The following is a 20,972-nucleotide window of genomic DNA, read 5'->3' on the forward strand; positions in this document are numbered from 1 at the left end:
TGTATTTGAATATTTATTCATAATGTTTACTTTATATTTTTTATGATTCTATTTGTACATGTAAACAGTCACACATTTCGGTTTTTGACTGCTTGTGATTGTATTTTGATTGTTTTATTGCAATAAAATTCAATATATAAATGGGATTTCATTTAAAACAATCACACGTCTGTATCACTGCAAAAACTCTGGTATTGATTTAACACCAGCCCGGAATCTATATATGTCTACACTAGAGAAGTGTTAAACAACACCAGTTTCGTTTTGGTCTAACACCAGATAGGTGTTTAGACAACACCAATTAGTATTAAAACAGCATCGGTTTGATTCCAGACTGGTGTTGTTTCAATACTTCTCTGGTGTGGACATATATAGATTCCAGGCTGGTGTTAAATCAACACCGGAGTTTTGCAGTGTACTTTTGTATGTTCTACATGTAGTCGACTATTCAGGTTCTACACCAAGCAGTGTTCTAGTTGGAAAATACAACGCAGATAGACATCATAATGTTGCCATGGAAGAAGTCATGTTACATAATAACGGACAGTCCGAATCCACATGTTCATGGTAAGGTAAAATATTTTCTACAAGGGGCAAATTAAGGAAAGGGTTCGGGAAGACCATACAAAATGAGCTGTTTTCATTACAGAAAACTGACTTTGCGTTAGATTTGATATCTTCACCATTTTCACTCGTCTTTTTTATTGAATCATTATTCATGAAATGACCATACACGTAATTATAAATGTTAATGTCTGTTGTGACGAAGTAAAACAAATAAATCATGTTGTATTGTTTTACTCATCTATTTAGTTACATTCAGTTATCATAATATCAGCATTTTCAAGAATAGAACAACGCAATATGAAGAAACTGATTACAAAAATAAAAAGACTTAAAAAAATACAAATGCAATTATTGAAGCAGTCTATTCAGTGCAACATTTGAAAATGGAGAGCGAATCAAAATCATTGTAATATGCAACAAAACTTCGGAGACTATAATAGTTTTCATCTGATTGTCTGATGAAAGAGTGTGTAATTTTTGTTAGGATGGCATTGATTAGAGTGTAAGAAGTCTATCTCTATTTGATTAGCACTGTAAACAAGGCTCATATTTAAAGGTCAAGTCCACCCCAGAAATATTTTGATCTGAATAGAAAGAGAAAATTCAAACTAGCACAACGTTTGAAATTTCATCAAAATCGGATGTAAAATAAGAAAGTTATGACATTTTTAAATTTTGCTTATTTTTCACAAAACAGTGATATGCACAACTCAGTGTCATGCAAATGAGTCAGTCGATGATGTCCATCACTCACTATTTTGTTTTTTATTGTTTGAATTATACAATATTTCATTGTTTACAGATTTGACAATAAGGACCCGGTTGAGTGAACCATATAGTATTAAACAAGATCAGGGAGGAATTAATCGTTGTTTCACTTGACAATGAGAAGAACGTTAGAATATTTCATAAATTCATATAATAAAATACAAAAGAAATAGTGAGTGGATGACGTCGTCAGTTTCCTCATTTGCATACCAACCAGGATGTGCATATATTATAACATTTTAAAGTTTCGCTTAATTTCACAAAACAGTTATTAACTGTTTTGTGAAATTAAGCGAAACTTTAAAATGTCATAACTTTCTTATTTTTCATCCGATTTTGATGAAATTTTCAGTGTTATGCTTGTTGGATTTTTCTCTTTTAATTTAAATCAGCTTTTGTTGGGGTGGACTTGTCATTTAAGCTTAACTCAAACCAACACTTGATTGATTTAAGTCAGGTTATGCTCAACCTGAGTATATCTCAACTCAATTCAAATCTTGTACTATAAACACAATCAATCCTTCAATCCTTTTACCATTTTTTTAGGTTGATGGAGAACTACGAGTCATCCCAGGGCTATTCGCTTCCACGATGTCTCATCTATGAGCATTACCTGGACTTTTGTCAGAGATGTGCACTGATACCAGTAAATGCAGCTAGCTTTGGCAAGGTATGGAAACTCTCATTCAGAAGAAGCCCGTACACTGCAAAAACGCCGGTGTTGATTTAACACCAGCCGGGAATCTATATATGTCCACACCAGAGAAGTATTGAAACAACACCGGTTTAAAATCAAACCGATGCTGTTTTAAAACTAATTGGTGTTGTATAAACACTTATCTGGTGTTAGACTAATACCAAACTGGTGTTGTTTAACACTTCTCTGGTGTTGACATATATAGATTCCGGGCTGGTGTTAAATCAACACCGGAGTTTTTGCAGTGTACAGAGTGTCGTATGAAATGTATGGAGTTGGGAAAGTTGGTTGGAAAACTCAAAATTCTGTTATTTATAAGTATACATTTGTATTGTTATATGTGTTTCTTCTCAACTAAAAGTGACCATTTATCCATCAAATTATATCTTCCATACATCAAGTAACGGTTTCGAATTATTGATTATGATTCTTTTTGTATCAGAGCATTTTTGTTGTTTTATTTTAATTGATTCCCTGGTTTAATTTTATGGTAAGGTTTTTGTATATGCCTATATTGTTACCTTGTAATTATAAGTAAGTTATACATTATAGAGAAAACAGTGCTGCTTTGAAACGCCTGTATTAAGCAGTTCATCTATGGTTTATTTATCATTATCAGATTTGTTTGTTGTTATCATTAATGTTTATCATTAATATTATTATCTATATTATCATTGTTGCTATTATTCCATTAGTAGTAGTAGTACTGTATGAGCTGTTATTTTCGCGGGGGTTAATTTTAGCGAATTGCCGATCGGATGCGAATTTAACGCGCGAAATATAATAACAGTGCTAATTATTGCAAACATCCCGTGGAGTGAAAAATTTGAAATATGCAAACATATACTGTTCAAAAATTAAGATTGAGAAAGTTCAGTTAGTAATTCAAAAGTTAGATAGATTTTCACTTTTTTTATTTCTCATACAAAATCAGAGCCTAAATTATTTCTTAAAATATTTTTATCAATATCTATTCACTCACTTTAATATTGCAATGTATTTTCCATGAAATAATTTTATTGTCATCTGATTGACTCTATACACAGGTAAATTGGCAGCTATTTGCATGCTCATTAATATTCATAACTTTAAGTCACATGACCAGAGGTTTTAGAGGTGTAAGATTCTGTTCCCAAAATTCAACATTTTTGCACTTAAACCAACTTTACAAAATATGAATATAACAAAACACAACTTCCAAAGATTGCTTTTACAGATCAAACTGTGACATGATGAATTTTCAGATCTAAAGGTACAAAAAGTGATATTTAAGCCACTTTTTAAACACTTTGTAACTGATTTTAGTTTTACAGGGACATATTTATGCACAAAAGACACGTCTTTAGGAGTATATTTTTGCACATGCTTTGCACTATTTTTGCCTCTCTGAAAGGCTGTGGAAGTTGGTACATCTTCCGATCGCGAATTCAAGAACCCGCAAAAATGACGGGACCCCCTCGATTCGCGAAAAAAAAATATGTACATGAAAATAACAGCTTATACAAAAAATTATCTTTAAATGTAGTGAATAATTTCAACTTTCTTTGTAATCATTTGTAGACCATACGTCAAGTCTTCCCTGACATCCGAACACGCCGCCTCGGGACCCGCGGCCAGTCCAAATACCACTACTACGGTATCAAAGTCCGCTGCGACTCGCCCTATTACTCGGCTCTCATCGCCTCCCAGCGAATGTCCCTCCCCTACCCAACAAGCGGGCAGTGGCAGGCCAAGACATACAGCACGTTGACTCCATCGCCCACCAATCCAACGAAGACGTCGGTATCGTCGATGATATCAACAATTGGCCAAAGTGGAGAAGGGGGACGTGAAGGGGATACTACTGGTAGGAGTTTGGACAAGGAAAGGAACCCTGCGTCTGTCACTTTACAGAAAGACGCAAGAGAGAAAACGCCCACTAAAGGTTTCACAACGAATGTATGAGAGTTTGTATATGTTTTTTACTTCTTCAGAAACTTGTATGTTTCAACTAAAATTGACAATGCAGATGTGTTTGATTTTATTCTATATAAAGTTTAATAATCAAATGTTGCATTGTGATTAAATTTTTCTTTTAAGTCTTGTGAATGTTAGAAAGTCTTGAAAAAACTTAATCGAAGAGTCACTATATGTTCCATGCCCTTTGTCTCCAAAAAATAATAATAGTGACCAAATGGTCAAGTTAGTCGTATTTGAATAATTAACTAACTTCCTTAAAAAATATTTTAGTAACCAAAAATTAAATATGGGAAGGTTTTTTTTTTCGTTTATATCTCAGCAAGAACTTACAGTTTAATTCAAAAGATACAAGCAGGGCTCCATCTTATCAATAATTTATGATTGTCTCAAATCAATTTTATATTGAGATTGAACTAAATTTTACATTTCAATTACACTACCGAGATTAATTTTAGTTTAAGTTTGATCTGGATTTAATACAATTTATTTGCAAGACGGTCCCCTGAACACCCCCTGTATCATTTTCAATCATTCCCTTTCCTTATCTTCACCTTTTGTCAGCGGGAGCCGACTCTTCCACTGACTCCTTTGATGCCGCCAGCAAGCAACTCACTGCTCCCAACCTTCCCCACTTCTCGTGAACTCCTTCATCTTCCACCCAGCATTGAACACCATCAAGTTCGTAATCATATTAATTCACATCAATTATTTTTTAAATATCATTTTCAAATGTTCAATCATCGTGGAGTCAACGACATAGTTTAATTTAGTTTGGTGTATTCTTTATTAAAAATCACACCCGACGGCCGGCCTATGAGTGATGACATCAAAAAGTTACATATAAAGTCACATACAATTACAGGAAAAGGAAATCATAAGGTATTCACAAAGTAAACTTAACATTACAGGTATGAATAGCACCTTATAAAAAAATATGTTTTTGAATGTTTAAATTCTCTGCTGCAAAGATGGGGAATATATACTAGAAAAAAGGCCTTATCTGTAAAGCGCTGAACACCATCAAGTTCGTAACCATATATTTCATGTTTTTTTACACTCCTTGGTATACACTTAATTCTGTTTCTTCGTGAAAGTGTATTGAGACACGCTAATCTATGTGTTGTGCGCTTTGAAAGAAATAAATTTTATATATTTTCATTCTTGAAAACTTTTCATTATTTTTTTTATCATTTTTAAATGTTCAATCATAGTTGAGTCAACGTCTGATGTCTTTGAATGTTTATTCAAATTCTCCACTGCAAAGTGGGGCAATATATACAAGAATATCTGTAAAGCGCTTAATAGTGGTGTTTCGATGATAAACACCACATCATAGCAGAATATTATTGTTATCAGCACAAGTTAACATGATAATTAAAATTTTCTTATAGTGAAGCAAAAGTACACATCTAACAACAGTTGACTATATTTCTCAAAACTGTGAAATACCCCAAGTCCTATACCAAGACGATAGTTTAAAATTCAGACACTTTGACTTCAATTGAGATTGGATAACGTATCATATTTGGCAGAAATGGTTGAATTACCTTCAGATCTAACAATACTAAATGCATTATCACTATGCTGTATTCCATAAGTGTCGATGAATTAACCATTCGTACCAAACACACAGATGAACGAAACAATGGCCAATTTTACCAATTATGCCTTTATCCTATTTTGTAACAATGCCCCAGTTATTTTGAAACTTTAATAATAATTTGCTGAAAGATGGTTTTGTACCCCCCTTCCATATATCTTTATTCCCATTATGTTGAACCTTTTCGATTTTTTGTTCAGCAGGACCGTTCTTTCCTCTTTATGTTCTACTTGTAAACGCTTCCTTACACACACACTCAACTTATCATTTCTCTTATTTTGGAATCATTATTGAATCGAAATTAGTATTGCAAATTAGAATCATTATTTTTGTAAATTTGAATTATCACTGTATATTTGAATTATTATGGTTAAATTCAATTAAGATTATTATTGTGATTGAGATTTTATTCATGTTTATGTGCAATTTATATGTTTTTATTGTAAATTCAATGTCAATTCAGCCTTCGTAGCTGCTAAATTGAATAAAATATATCTTGAATGAATCTCATATCAGAAAACAAAATTAAAATGTGAATGTACTTACTAATGTATGCTCTAAAGATAATGCGATTTTTATTCATTTTGTGTCCCTGCTTTCATAATTGAAGAAACCATACAAGTTTCAATAGTGTTAAATATAATGGCCCGTATTCTGAAGTCAGGTTTAACTTAAACCACAGTCTAACTCTGTGCTAAAATTATGGAGAGCCAAAATTCTAATATTCTGTTTATATTGTATATTTATTATGTTTACTATTTTGTTTCCTTTTGCTTTCTTTATGATGAAAAATACTTCAAAATACTTCGGTTACCATTCCCAGACAATTTGGGTGTCATATGAGTTAATAAATTGGATGTTTACTGTTAGGGATTTGTGCCCCAATTGGCTCTCCATAGTTAAACCACAACTTTAAACCAGGGTTTAATTTAAACCCGAGTTCAGAATACGGGCCATTGAGTTTGTATCTTCTTTCCAAGGTTAATGAATTCCTGAAAGTTTACAGAGATCATTGTCTGATCATTCTAGAAGTCATCATGAGAGGAGGTCTTGATGAGGTATTATTACATGTACTTGAATTGAATTGAATTTATTAGAACTTCACTGGCAATTGCCAGTATTTTGTTCATAACAAGAAGTACAAAATGATACAAGACAAATATACAATGCAAGGAATATAAGCAAATAAACAAAAACAAAATAGTATTTCGTCAAAAAGAAAAAAAAGAAAAAAGAAACAACTTGTAAATTATATACAAATATACACAATAAACATAGGAATCATTCGGAAAGATATTTTGACAATGAATATAGAGACTGATATCCAAGAAAACATAAAGAAAGTGAGAGAGGAAAGGGAAATAAAGAGGGAAGAAGTTCGAAAATGGAGAGAGCGGGAAAGAGAGGAAGAATGAGAAGAATGGCATTACATGTAAATTCATTGTGTAAAAATATTGCGAATATATTACTTCAAAGTTTTACCGGTTGATATTTTTAGTACTTAGAAATCACCCCTAATAGCAATTATGTTTTGGATAAAAGAACATGTACTTCAAGTTCTTTTCTTAGCTTATCGAAATTCGTTCTTGCTCAATTGATACTTATTTTTTAACTAATTAATTTGCTTACTTGAATATTATGTGTATAATTGTACTTTTAATGTTTGACTGAAAATTCTGTAAATATTTGACTTTGTAAGGTGTGTTTGTATTTTGTTTGACGGAAAATCCATCCATCCATCTATCCATCTACCTAGCTATCTATGATTATAAGAAAATACGTGGTTGCCTGATTGAAAATACTTTTAATGATTAACAAAGCCTTGACTTGGCAAGCCCCTGGGTCCCGTTGCATAAAATTTTACCATTATCATCATTTTGCCATGCAATGGTAACTTGTATGGAATCCCTGATTTGCTTCGCTGTTGAGCATTGTTACCATGGAAGTCATAATTGGCTGGCAAAGATACCATAATAGTAACTTTTATGCAACAGGGGCCCTGGTCATTTTTCAGAATCGTCTTTTCCATACAACTAGTCTCACATAACATGTGAAGTTCCAATGATAAGACTCTTGGCAAATACCTTACCCTAAAACGAAGGCAACAACTGGAGACTGCATTCAACCCAGTCTCCATTTATTCCCATTACTGTTTGAAAAAAAGAAATCCTTGCAACTTCCATGTTACACGTTATTGCCTCTTAGGTGGAATACTACTGCCAAACTTTCTGGGGTAGCCTTCAGATCGAACAGCGGAATTTGCTTGAGATCCCAACCATCTGCGACGCTTTGGCCATTTGTGATACCTACCTCTATCACACTATTGTTTCTGTGCTAATTCCAGGTACACTCAACACTGTCCCACAAAGGTACGTACATGGACCTACTTACACAAACATGGTAATTGTTCAGAAAGCCTCACATCATCGTCGCGACGTCCCGATTGGATGTATCGAAGATATTCATTAAGATTATATTCACATAGAAAGTGAGCCACTGCAATTATGAAGCTGCTGTTAAATTTTTCTCAAAGTGAAAGGGTCTACCCTTGATTCTAATATATCAAGCTACACGACGGTTCCTTCTAGTTGTTAGTATAATCCCGCCAGCATTACCTGATCTTTGATATTGCTAAGTAAGATAAATAGAAGACTTTATAAGTGGGTACAAAACTTTTTTTGTAACTCAGCATAATTATTTGTACTAGAATGAAAACAATGTCATAGTTGACATGAAAATATAATAATTAGCTTGGGTATTTTCAGCCACATTTAATTCATGTGTTACTTAAGAATCTGCCCACATGTAATCTGTTTTCTTCTTACTTTTGTTGAATATGTTAAGGTAATTTGATCTGACCATATACCAACACGAGCAAACATTTTTTTTCTGTACCCCCCCCCTCCCTCATCCCTCTGCGCCTCGGCATTGTTTACTAGATAGATGGCGCATAATAAACACTGTGTTTATTATTAGTGTTATTATTATGTAGTCGTACATTTTTTTTAATATGAAGATACACATTGTAAATCCTGTCCTTGGAACTCAATGAAATGATTAATTTCATTGAGAATGATCTTGTCATATTGAATTTTATTCTATTTCAGCTTGTTGCAAGGGATTCGTCACTTCTCCTATGAAGTCCCACGAATAATGCAAAATGTTCTCAAACCATTCTCAAGTCAATTGATGCTGAGTAAAATGCAAGGTAAACAATAAACTACAAATATTTATCGTCCTAGTTCTAAGACATTTCCAAGTATTACCTTTACCCTTTAAATCCTATTCTCTAATCTACATTCCTTTAACATTTAATCCATCTCTAATCCGCATGAAAGCATTGTGCAAAGTATTGTGCAGGATTACCATAATTAATCATCCAAATCAAAGAGCTGCTCCAAGCTGATAATTGTAGGACTTTAACAGATTTGAGTGTAAGCAAAAGACACTGAAATTTGCATTGATAAAGTTGACATTTCAATGTTTTGCTTTGTTTAGGTAAAAGGTTCAATGTATGCATTAATTAATATTGATACATTGATATGCATTGGAGAAGCTGGTGATGTCATGTCCCCAATTAAAGTGATATTCAGAGTTGTCCACGAAGAGTATCGAGATAGGACTGACTACTGATTTAATATGTAAGATAATTGCTGCTTTTACATTTTGTTTAATTTGATACATGTTTTACACACATGTTTGAAAATGTGAAGTGATTATGATTTCATTTGATAACGTAAGAAAAACGGAAGTTAAGTGAGGACATGGCATCATCAACACACCTAATGCATATAACTGGTTTCACAAAATATTGTTGAACTTCAAATTAAAAAAATCATTATTTTCCATCAGATTTTGATAAAACTCAGTGTGTGCTTATAGATTTTTACTCTATTTATTTAAGATACCCCTTTAACTATTCATGTCTCACTTTTTTACTTTCTGTTTGCCAATCTTATAGCTGTGAAGAGATTTTCGCAGCTCTTGAAAAGAAAGACCTCTCTAGCACATTTATCACAGGTAAATATAAGTCACTGTAAATATAAAGTTTTCTTTGCTTTTCTCATTTTCTTGCTATTTATCTCGGAGGATATACTGCGCTTTTTTTTCATAATAAACACACTTAATCGATTATCTTGCGGTCATACTTTTCAGTTGATGCTTCTACCAATCAATTTAAAAAGTCCATTTATATGAAGACAAAGTACTCAAGCTTCCACCGGTATATATACATTCTGATACATTAAACAGGATATAGATAACATTTGCATCCGATTGGATAAGCGCAAGCTGATTTATAATAATCTTAAGAACAACTTCTATCCCTATAAATGAAATGATAACGTTTCATTATGTCATCTCTGATTTCTTATATGAATCTACAAATCGTATTTATTTGTTGCTACTTGTATGCATTGATATATGTTATTTTGTCTTGTATTTTGAATATTCTTATACGGTGAATAAATTGAAATTCAATTAAATCTCTTACAGGCAACCCGAAGCGCCCTCACAGTTGATATCACCATAACTCAGATGAGACAGGATTGGGAGAGACGTACAGAACATGATACAGTCTGTTCCCAACTCATTTGGACCATGCCACAGATAAAAGCTCTCAAAAAACAGGACATCCGATCTCGTCAGTACATCCTTATATTTTCAATATTTAGTTTACTATTTTTTTTCTCCAAGATCCAGTGGCGAGTCATCGACCTCATCACACAAAATTTAGCGCTTGATCGTATTCCAATCTGCTCAAAATTCATAGCCCGGTCTTTAATTTGAACTTTGAAATATCAACACATTTCTCCAGTCCCAGTGGTTGCCAGTTCAGAAGCATATAAAATTTAAAATATTTCTTCTCACTTGGAAATCTTTAATGGTATGACAAAAATGTTTACGAGACGTTGTAATGCAATATACACCAGCTCGTAGCCTGAGATTATTACACCAGCTTCTTCTGAAGACACCAAAAACACGAGCAGCTTACCGTGAGCATGCTTTCTCTGCTGAAGCACCCTCTCTTTGAAATAATTTACCATTAAAATAAATTCAAGAAATATTTAAACCGAGGTCTTATCTTTTCTTGCATAACGTGACGCCATGCAAATGCATCTCATTATTGTTATTATATTTCATTATTAGGGATGGCATGCACAAATTATATTGATGACGAAGTACAATAAGCACAAATCTTAAGAAGATATTAACCAACCACTAGACATATGAAGTGAAATATTAAAATTATCTAATGTTAAACCGATCTAAGTTAGATATTAACCAACCGCTGACGTAGGTTGTGAAATAATAAAATTATCTAATGTTAAACCGATCTTAGGTAGATATTAAGCAACCGCGAGGCATATGTTGTGCAATTTCATAATTATTAAATGTCAATCTGATCTAAGGTAGATATTAACCAACCGCGAGGCATAGGTTGTGAAATATTAAAATTATCTAATTTTAAACTGATCTAATGTAGATATTAACCAACCGCAAGACATAGGTTGTGAAATATTAAAATTATCTAATTTTAAACTGATCTGAAGTAGATTTTAATCAACCGCTAGACATAGGATGTGAAATATTGAATCTATTGAATGTCAAACTGATCTAAGGTAGATTAACCAACTACTAGACATAGGATGTGAAACATTAAAATTATCTAATTTTAAACTGATCTGAAGTAGATTTTAACCAACCGCAAGACATACATGTATGCCATGATATATGTATGTAGGACTGGTCGTAGTTATTAACGGACCATGTTGCATATGTCGTGAAATATTCAAATTATTTAATTTTGTATTCATCTAAGACAGCTATTGATTAATTTCGAGACAAAGGTTGTGAAATATCAACATTATTGAATGATAAACTGATCTAAGGTAGATATTAACCAACTGCGGAATATAGGTTGTATAATATTTAAATCATCGAATGTCAAACTGATCTAAGGTAAATATTACCAACCGCTAGACATACACGTATGCCACGATATATGTATGTAGGACTGATCATAGTTATTAACCGACCATGTGGTATATGTCGTGAAATATTCAAATTATTGAATTTTCTATTCATCTAACTAATTGCGAGACAAAGGTTGTGAAATATCAGCATTATCAAGTGATAAACTGATCTAAAGTAGATATTAACCAACTGCGGAATATAGGTTGTGAAATATTAAAATCATCGAATGTCAAACTGATCTAAGGTAGATTAGCCAACCGCTAGACATACACGTAAGTCATGATATATGTATGTAGGACTGATCGTAGTTATTAACCGACCATGTGGCATATGTCGTGAAATATAAAAATTATTGAATTTTCTATTCATCTAAGACAGCTATTAATTAATTTCGAGACAAAGGTTGTGAAATATCAGCATTATCAAATGATAAACTGATCTAAAGTAGATATCAACCAACCATGGAATATATGATGTGAAATAGTAAAATTATCAAATGTTAACCTGATCTAAGGTAGATATCAACCGATCGCGGGGCATAGATTATGAAATAATGAAAATGTTGAATTTTGAACTGATCAGAGGTATATTTTAACCAACCGCGGGATATATTTTGATGTGAAATATCAAAAATATGAAATGTTGGACTGATCTAAGGTAGATATTAACCAACCGCTAGATACATGTTTTGAAATATTTCCATTATTGAATTTTCGATCGATCTAAGGCAGCTACTAACCAACCGCGAGATATAGGTTGTGGAATATTAAAATTATTGAATATGGGAACGATCCAAAGTAGATGTTAACCAACCGCAAGATATATTTTGTTGTGAAATATCAAAAATCTAAAATGTTGAACTGATCTAAGGTAGATATTAACCAACCGCTAGACACATGTTTTGAAATATTTCAATTATTGAATTTTCGATTGATCTAAGACAGCTATTAACCAACTGCGAGATATAGGTTGTGAAATATTAAAATTATTGAATATGGGGACGATCCAAGGTAGATGTAAACCAACATATATTGTGAACAAATCTAAGGTAGATCCATCCATACGTTAAACATTTATATAGCGCCTTTCCATTATCATGCTCAACTCGCTTTAAAATAATATGACAAAAAGTAAAATTCTGCTCTCCAAGTGCTTACAAAATATGAAGGGTTATTATTGGGAAAACAGATATGTTTTTAGCGTATTTTTGAATACTCGTAATTAAGAACAAGAACGGATATTGACAGGGAGACTATTCCAGATACTGGGACCAGTGAAGGTAATACATTGCTGACCTTTCTTGGAGTTCATGTTAGGAATCTGTAAAGGAAAAGGATCTAGAATTTAATGAATAGATTGTTGGACTGGAGAAAATAAGCACGAAATGTATTGTGTAAGGTTATTTAAGAACATGTACACAAACAAAGCAATTTTATAAGTTATTCTTTTTCGGACCGGTAACCAGTTAAGTTCTTGGAGCAATGCAGACACATGATCGTGTTTTCTGGCCATTCATATGATACAAGCTGCACGATTCCGAATATGTTGCAGTCTGTCAATGCCCGAAATGGTAATATTAGACAAAATGGATTGGAATGTCCAGACGACTTAACAAAGGTGAGCGAACAGCATGATAGCAAGCCTCCTCTGTCAACATCTTCCTGACCCCAGATATGTTGTATTTATAAATGAAATTTGAGCGTTTTACAAAGGGAATTTACTTGTTGACACATTATCTGCGACGAATCAAGTTCAACACCTAGAGTTCTGACAGATTCAGCCGGTTGAAAGATGAATATGGTCAGGTATAAGTATTGCCTAAAGGCGACCGCACACCTCACGATTGGTCTGCGACCCGATTTCAAAATAAAATGTAGTAGAATTGATGCTAATATTGAGACTTTGAATATCTTACTGTGTAATGTTCTAAATCATCGTACGAATACCTATGTTCAAATATGTGACTATGCTATCATCCTTCTTAGAATAAAAGTGAATTTAATATCTAGTCGTAATGACGTCATAGCAGTCGTACGATTTGAAACTAATTTGGCCTTTACTCCAAAATAAAAGCTTGCAACCTTTCAAAATGGTTATATTAGTATTCTTTCAATTAATTTAAACCTCAAATAAAATGATATGTTCCATTCACATTTTCAGGAAATGAGCAAAATGCGATTTGTTCCTAAATCGGATCTCGAACAGTCGTAAGGTGTGCGGTGGCCTTAAGTCTACATGTAGGAGAAATGATCAATATAGATTCTGTTTTTGTTCATTTAAGAGTAACTTATTTTTTACCATCCAGATGACGAGAATGCGTTGTTGTGATGTATTATGAAATTTACTAAATGTTGAAATATTGTGGTAGATATTAACCAATCACAAGACTTATGCTGTAGCATATTGAATTGATTGAATGTTCGGCTGATCTAAAGTAGATATTAAGTAACAACAAAATATATATTGATGTGAAATAATAAAATTATTGAAAATTGGGGCTGATCTTAGGCTCCTATGTTAGGTTATAAGCCACGAGACATATTCTGTTATGAAATATGAACGTTATTGAATGTTGAACTGATCTAGCCTTCTGCAATTCATATGATAATTTACAAAGACATGTCTTGAATAATTCATATATTTGTTTTTTTATTATACAGTAGAATAAGTCACATAACAATATAATTTTTTACAGATATTCAAGATGATAAGGAACAGAATTACAGGCAAGTAAACACTTACAAAAAGATTATAATAAGTGGAAAGTTTATTTCTTTGGCTCTTTTCAATTTTCTTTTCAACTCGTATAGATATGGACTCGTTCAAGAAGTTACTGGAATCACGTGCTTCTGTAGAAGATCATGTCAAATGGGTTGAAGAGGTCCGCTCTTTCTACGTCGAAAAGGTACAAAATATAATTGTTTGCTAGATAAAATAGCAAAACCCTTTATTGATATAACTATCACAATCATTTTGTAATGGTTGGATTATGAATAATAGAGTAATAGTGCAGGGGAAATCCCTTCTTTGATTTGAGACCAAGTATATAGTAGGTTGTTCACGCATGGCAGATCACAAAATATATTCTTAAGCATATCTGGGTCCCGTAACACAAAGGTTAGCGATTGATCGTATGCTTGATTTTTACGACTGATTGTACATTGTAGTCTATGGAATCAATCGTAGAAAACTGTTCTAAGATCATTGCTAAGCTTTGTGTTACGGGCCCCTGGAATGATTCGCACAGAAACCCACGTGTAAATATGAATCCACTCTCATTCAGAAATTTAGTGAAAACAGACCAATGATTTCAATAGCTTGTAACAGTTGTCAGTGAAAATTAATCATATGTTTGATCTCGGCCAATCAGATACAAAGAAAATCACTTGACAAATTGTATCGCGGCCAATCGGGTGCAAGGATTTCAGTAGCTTAAAACAGTTGTCAAAGATGTTGTTGTTTTAGCTTATACGGCGCGCATCATTCAGTAGTGTATGTTTGCATCCTTGTTTATACCATGGTCACATTTGTTCTACGGTGGCCGTACGGCGAGTCGAAAACAGCCGTTTTAACATTTTTTGTACCAGTTGCATATAGGTGGATTGAATTAAAATGAATAAAACGGCTGTTTTCGACTCGCCGTAGAGCAAATGTGACCAAGGTATTAGTCTCATTGCATTCATTCATTTATTTGATACAGGGAGGATACCCACGTGATAGCATACAGTACGAGAAAGCGGAGAGGGCGTTCTTCATGGGTTGGAGTCATATCTGTGGTCTTATCATACGTGATCAGACACTACGAAGCGCTACCAGCTTTGGTAAATTGAAGATTCAAGAATAATTCAACGTAGGGATTAGAAAGTGGGACAGACCAAGGAAGAGATAGCGGAGGAAAGAGAGAGAGTTTGGGGCTTAACAATTTTAAAAATTTGTGTTACTATCAAAATATTCTGTGTGAATAACTCATGGGGCCTGTTTCATAAAGGACTTGCAACTGTTGTAACTTTGTCATTATGGCAACTACCATGGAAACCTTTATTGCAGGGGTCACGGAAGCGGGGGGGGGGCTGATGATTGTGATTTTTTGCATGGTCAGCCCCCCCCCCCCCCCCACTTTGAAAACCGTTCCGTGGCCCCTGTATTGTGATTGGCTGCTGAACCCTGTTACCATGGTAGTTGCCATAACGGCAAAGTTACAACAGTTGCAAGTCCTTTATGAAACGGGCCCATGATCTTTGAGATGTTTGTCCGTGTATTCATCTTTGAGAACTATTTTAAGACACTAAATATCCGTATTCAGATATATTTTTTTTCAAAGAAATACTTTATTCAATATTTCTCCACAAATAATATAGTAAAATACAAAATGCATGTAATACATAACATATAATAATATACATGTATAGAAAAAACAAAAATATAAATAAGTGGGATGTGCCCGGATCCATCATTATCTACAATTAATTTGACTTGTTGCATATTCATGATATTCCCCCATGTTGATAATTCTATTTCCTTGGGAACGTTGAAAAAGATAAATAAAATAACCTTGTAAACATCGAATTGAAAATACGTAATGTGTATCGTATTCCATATAATCATGAACAGTTTTAAACTTTGACAACTAAATAAGCTTATTCAAAATGATAGATATACAATATAAAAGTGAAGGTTAGGGGCTATTTTGAAGATACCAAGTGCGTGGATGATGCCTAAACTTATTATTTCAGGAATCAACATAATATTAATAGGAAACTATGAACAGTCACATTTTACTTAAACGTACTCAATCAATTATTCGATTCGACTTGGATTTACTTTATCATTTTCATAAAAAATTTCTTTTTTCCTATAGGTTCGTTCCATCTTGTGAATCTCCTGTATGAAGAATATCTTCTCTATATGGTTGAGACACATCGATATCAGCGGGACGAAGTAGCACTCTGGAATGGTGTCATGGATCTTAATAAGCCAAGTTAGTTCCTCAGTCAAGCATCACATGAGGCACCCCCCCCCCCCCTTTCTCCCCCATATGATTTTCAAGTAGTGAAACATAGGGAAATGGGAAAAATGAATAGAATTTTTTTTCTGTTTTAATTATAACAAATTGAGGTTAATTACAAAATTTATAAATGATTAATAAGTGATTGCAAATCACATAAACACAAGTTGGTTACTAAAAAAAAAAGGAAAAATAACAAAAATAATAATAGTATTTGTGATTGAATTTAGAAATTAAAGTTGTGGACTTGCAAGTTTCTTGTCTCGCTGTGATTGGCATTATATTTATAAACCCACATGTAGGGTTGGAAGCCTGATATTCAATGCTAATTCTTTTTCAATGTCCAAATTTCCTGTCATGTGAAACAAAGTTTTCCATGACAACTTCGAAGCTTTCAAGATCGTTCCAAGGATAACACCAAGTAACATATGAACTGGGTTCCAAGTATTGTAAAGTTAGGTCAAAACACCCACAAACGTCATTCATAGAGTAAACTGAGCTATCGTGTCGACGTTGTTTTACACTTAATAATGATAAGGCCACATTTAAGTCCACGAAATAATGGATTTTTGTCAATACACCGTCACTTGTTAGTTTCCTTTTCTATCACTGTTCATGCCATTTCTCATTTATTTAATGTTAAGTACTGGTTAATGTTATGAGATTTGTGAAATATGTGAATAAATTTAAATCAAATGAAATCACATTAATTTCATTTTACATTGGTAGTGGTCGACGGATATCTCCTTGCTGACATCGATCTCGATTTCGACGACTGTGATGATATCCTTGACATGTCTACCAGTTCGATGATGTCCATGGGTGCTGGTGACCTCTTCGATGACGAGTCGATACTTCCGGGTTGCAGCGCTGTCAATGCTGTTCCTACAACTGTTCCTGATAAACCGGTAATGCTAAACTTACACCACCATAACCTACCGTACTGTTATGTGATTAGCTTAACAAATCATGCTTTTTTGTTTGAAAAAAAAATATATATATATGCATGAGCTCAATTAGTCCATAATCTCAGATGAGACTATAGGGACCAGACCTTTTAGAGCGAGTGTTCCTCTTTTTCTTTTTTTCTTTAATAAACCAATTATTACGGTGATAAAATCAGATACATCTTCCATTCTTTGTAACATCAACTTCATCGGGGCCTATAGTTATAAAAGCTTGCTTTAATGTATTATACGTAGGTCCCATCATATTTCTCTGACTCAAAATTAGCTATAACTATAATTCTTGACTGACTGTATAACTATGTCATTTGTATAATTTTCAAATGTTTTTGTTTCATGTTGTACATTATTGATTTTTTTTTGTGAAACAAATGTCAAACGTTAAATATCAAAATTAGTAAATGAAATAAAGTTAAATCAAACATTGCTTATCTTTAAAACGAAAGGTGTCAACACAAAGTACTGACACTTTCGCCAAAAGCTCAACGTCTGAAGGCCATATAATCGAGCATAAGAAACCAGTACTACCCAAATCAGATATCATCTCAATGGCATTTGCCGCATCAACTCAATCTGGCGTAGACCCAAGTCCTGAACCGATGGGAACAAAGTCATGTGATGTGACTGAACCAAGCCTCGCCCCTGTGGACTCATCAATGAAACCTGCTGATGTCGTTGATCTACCAAACAGTGGTAATACTCAGCAAGAAATTAACTTTCTTCTTATTGAATGTCAGATAAAAAAGAGGTTGAAATGCCAAAATAAAGGTATTCTCTACTTTGCACCAACAGGCAAATAAAAAGGATTTTATTTATTCCCTGCATCAACTGCAAAGTAGCGCTCAGTATGTACTTTTGTACAGAATTGATAACAGAGACATATTTATATTTAATATTTCCTCTTTGCTATCAACTAATCACCAAAGTTATGGTTTTCTTTCATCATTTAGCTTAAGTTTTTTTTCTTTGTTTTTATCATCGGTAAAGAAACTTTCAAGACATGGCTTCTTGGAGTGTCATGTTCTAGTGGTTGGTATTGGATTGGTATTTACTTTCCGCATCACAAAGTTAAAAACAATACAAGGTAAATGTAGGTCCTGATAAATCAAAATTATGGTGAAATGGCTTGATAAACTAACTCGACTTAGTTAATATAACAATGTTTTTCTCTGGGGGTCCAGAATATATGTAACAACAGTTACTGTACATGATAAAAAAAAAATTACACATCCAAGTAAGATACTTGACACATAAACAAAAATAAAAAAACAACAACAATGCAAGAGAATACTCCGTAAGCCACCCTTGCCCTTTCAGTTAGAAAGTTATAGGTTAAAATGAAGTTGTTTCCTTCAGCAAGAAATTTATCTACTACACTGTGCTGCACTGGACCCAGGTGGGGGAAAGGGGTACCGTCTACAGGAAGGAATTCCTCAAAAAAACTGAGCAGTGGTTAAATTGGTAGCCTGGCCCAGCCAGGAAATATAGAAGTACCTTCAGTGCCATGGGTGGATATGTGTGTAATATCAATACCCTTTATTATTATAACCATTATTATTATCATTATTATAATTATTCTTATTATTATTATCATATTCATCATAATTTTTTGTTAATCATTGCCTTACTTTTCTATAGCGACTTCAGACAAAGAGACATGTACCACAGCCAGTAAACCATCCGACTTTGTGACCACCAAGTTAATACATGCCACACTTCTCACCAAAAATGATCAGAAACCTTCTAACAACAAAGGCTCGAACAAAGCAGATGAGGTCCTAAAAGACACCCCTGTGGCGCCCCGGGTTCTCACTCTCAATGTACCCGTACTTCCTGGTCTCGATCTTCACAAGGGTCAGGTAAGTTTCCACGGCTGACTTCACTAAAAATCTATTTCAGCAATAAGCAACTAAAGAAAATGGTGATTGCTTGTGAGGACCCACTGCAGAAATGGTCATAAAGTTGAATGCAACTCTAAAAATCACAAAAACTTTATTTTGAAGTTTTTCTGCAACAAGCCCCTTAGTCCCAGATATTGCTTTCCAAGATTAACAAATCATTGGGAAATAAACTTTTTTTTTCTTAGTATTATATGCACTCCTCTAAATGTAGAATAGTAATAAAGAATAAAAGAACTGCAGGTGTAAATTAAAAACGTTTTAAAAATCAGATTCCCTGCAATTGAGATTAGGAATAAAAGCTTAATGTACTAATGTTGAATTTTCGGAAATGAATGTGAATTTCGATTCAAATTTACGTCTCCTCGATACCATGTAGATATAAAAGATGGGTAGTCACTGCCGTCACACTTGAAAAAAGATGGTTCCTATTCAATGGATAGGGCCTTTTAGAGATAACTGGTCCTGTGAGGAATTTCGATTGCTTGAATTCCATTGTGTGAGATTCACTGCCCAACATCTGAGAAATCCTATCCTCTTAGACCTATACTTCATTATTACTAATAGAATTCTAATTACACTTCATCCAAATTTTTATAATTTACGAATTATCTCATAATGCAACCATACACATCCTGACATTCGTTCCTTCGTCCATTGTTGTTGGGTATCTATCATTTGTGATTTGCATAATAATTTAATTCCTTCCTTATAGTTCTTGACCGCTGGTGATGGAAATAAATACATTATCAACGACGTACAGACAGTGGTGAAAACAGTCAAACACGTAAAGGAATCTACAACAGCTCTTGAAGGCGTCTAAAAGATCTAAAAGGGAGATTCTCCTTCACTACATTCCGCTACAGACCTGGCGTGTTTCACAAATATTTAAGTTTGACTCGCACTTTAATCCAATAGCGCAGGTATAAGCCTCATCATCGCGTTGGTTCCCAGCTAACAAATGGACATTTTCTGAACGTTTTTAAAACGTTCCAAGTTGGGTTTTGGAACGTTTTGTGAAAACGTTTTATAGACGTAAAAATGTGGTAGGTTTTAGACGTTTTAAAAACGTTTTTTAAACGATAAAAGAACCCAAAAAACCTATCGGACGCTTCAGACTTAATTTTTTTTTTGGAAAACGTTCTAAATTGATTGTTGACGTTGTTATAACGTGTAGAAAACCTTAAAAAAAACGAAGAAGTCCAGGAGCCTATCAAATCGTGCTCAGAGGACGCATGCTACTGCGTATAAAGAAAGAGATTGGCGTTTAATATCATGTTTTCGCGCCAAGATTTATGCATGAAATTGAGTCGAATTTAACTATTTGTGAAATATCCCATGGTGATATCAGCTCTGATCAGGGGCGGAAATCTCTCCCAAAAGGTAGGGGGGACAAGGGGCTGAAAAATTTGACAAGCAAAAAAAAAAAAAAAAAAGGTTACACCCCGAATTTAAGGTCGTTTCGACGAAAATAATTTTGACAAGCAAAAAAAAAAAAAAGACCATCCCAAAAGTAAGGTCATCTCGTCCTAAAATA

The 20,972-nt window shown here is 33.7% G+C and overlaps 1 protein-coding gene across 1 annotated transcript in view; it reads left to right on the forward strand.

Annotated features, from left to right (window-relative positions):
• Positions 1 to 20,258, forward strand: part of LOC129278945 (transcription factor RFX4-like) — a 28,366-nt gene extending 8,108 nt beyond the window's left edge. Inside the window, exons 2-17 of the mRNA XM_064111585.1 lie at positions 441 to 567; positions 1,882 to 2,005; positions 3,593 to 3,970; positions 4,553 to 4,669; positions 6,572 to 6,649; positions 7,797 to 7,960; positions 8,699 to 8,799; positions 9,553 to 9,611; positions 10,086 to 10,233; positions 14,378 to 14,472; positions 15,268 to 15,388; positions 16,426 to 16,545; positions 17,302 to 17,480; positions 17,984 to 18,230; positions 19,176 to 19,396; positions 20,151 to 20,258. Of these exons, the coding sequence (XP_063967655.1) occupies positions 441 to 567; positions 1,882 to 2,005; positions 3,593 to 3,970; positions 4,553 to 4,669; positions 6,572 to 6,649; positions 7,797 to 7,960; positions 8,699 to 8,799; positions 9,553 to 9,611; positions 10,086 to 10,233; positions 14,378 to 14,472; positions 15,268 to 15,388; positions 16,426 to 16,545; positions 17,302 to 17,480; positions 17,984 to 18,230; positions 19,176 to 19,396; positions 20,151 to 20,258 (2,387 nt within the window). The remainder of the gene's footprint in view (positions 1 to 440; positions 568 to 1,881; positions 2,006 to 3,592; positions 3,971 to 4,552; positions 4,670 to 6,571; positions 6,650 to 7,796; positions 7,961 to 8,698; positions 8,800 to 9,552; positions 9,612 to 10,085; positions 10,234 to 14,377; positions 14,473 to 15,267; positions 15,389 to 16,425; positions 16,546 to 17,301; positions 17,481 to 17,983; positions 18,231 to 19,175; positions 19,397 to 20,150) is intronic.
• The last annotated feature ends 714 nt before the right edge of the window (positions 20,259 to 20,972 follow it).

This window comes from Lytechinus pictus, chromosome 16 (genome assembly GCF_037042905.1).
Source record: "Lytechinus pictus isolate F3 Inbred chromosome 16, Lp3.0, whole genome shotgun sequence".
NCBI lineage: Eukaryota > Metazoa > Echinodermata > Echinoidea > Temnopleuroida > Toxopneustidae > Lytechinus > Lytechinus pictus.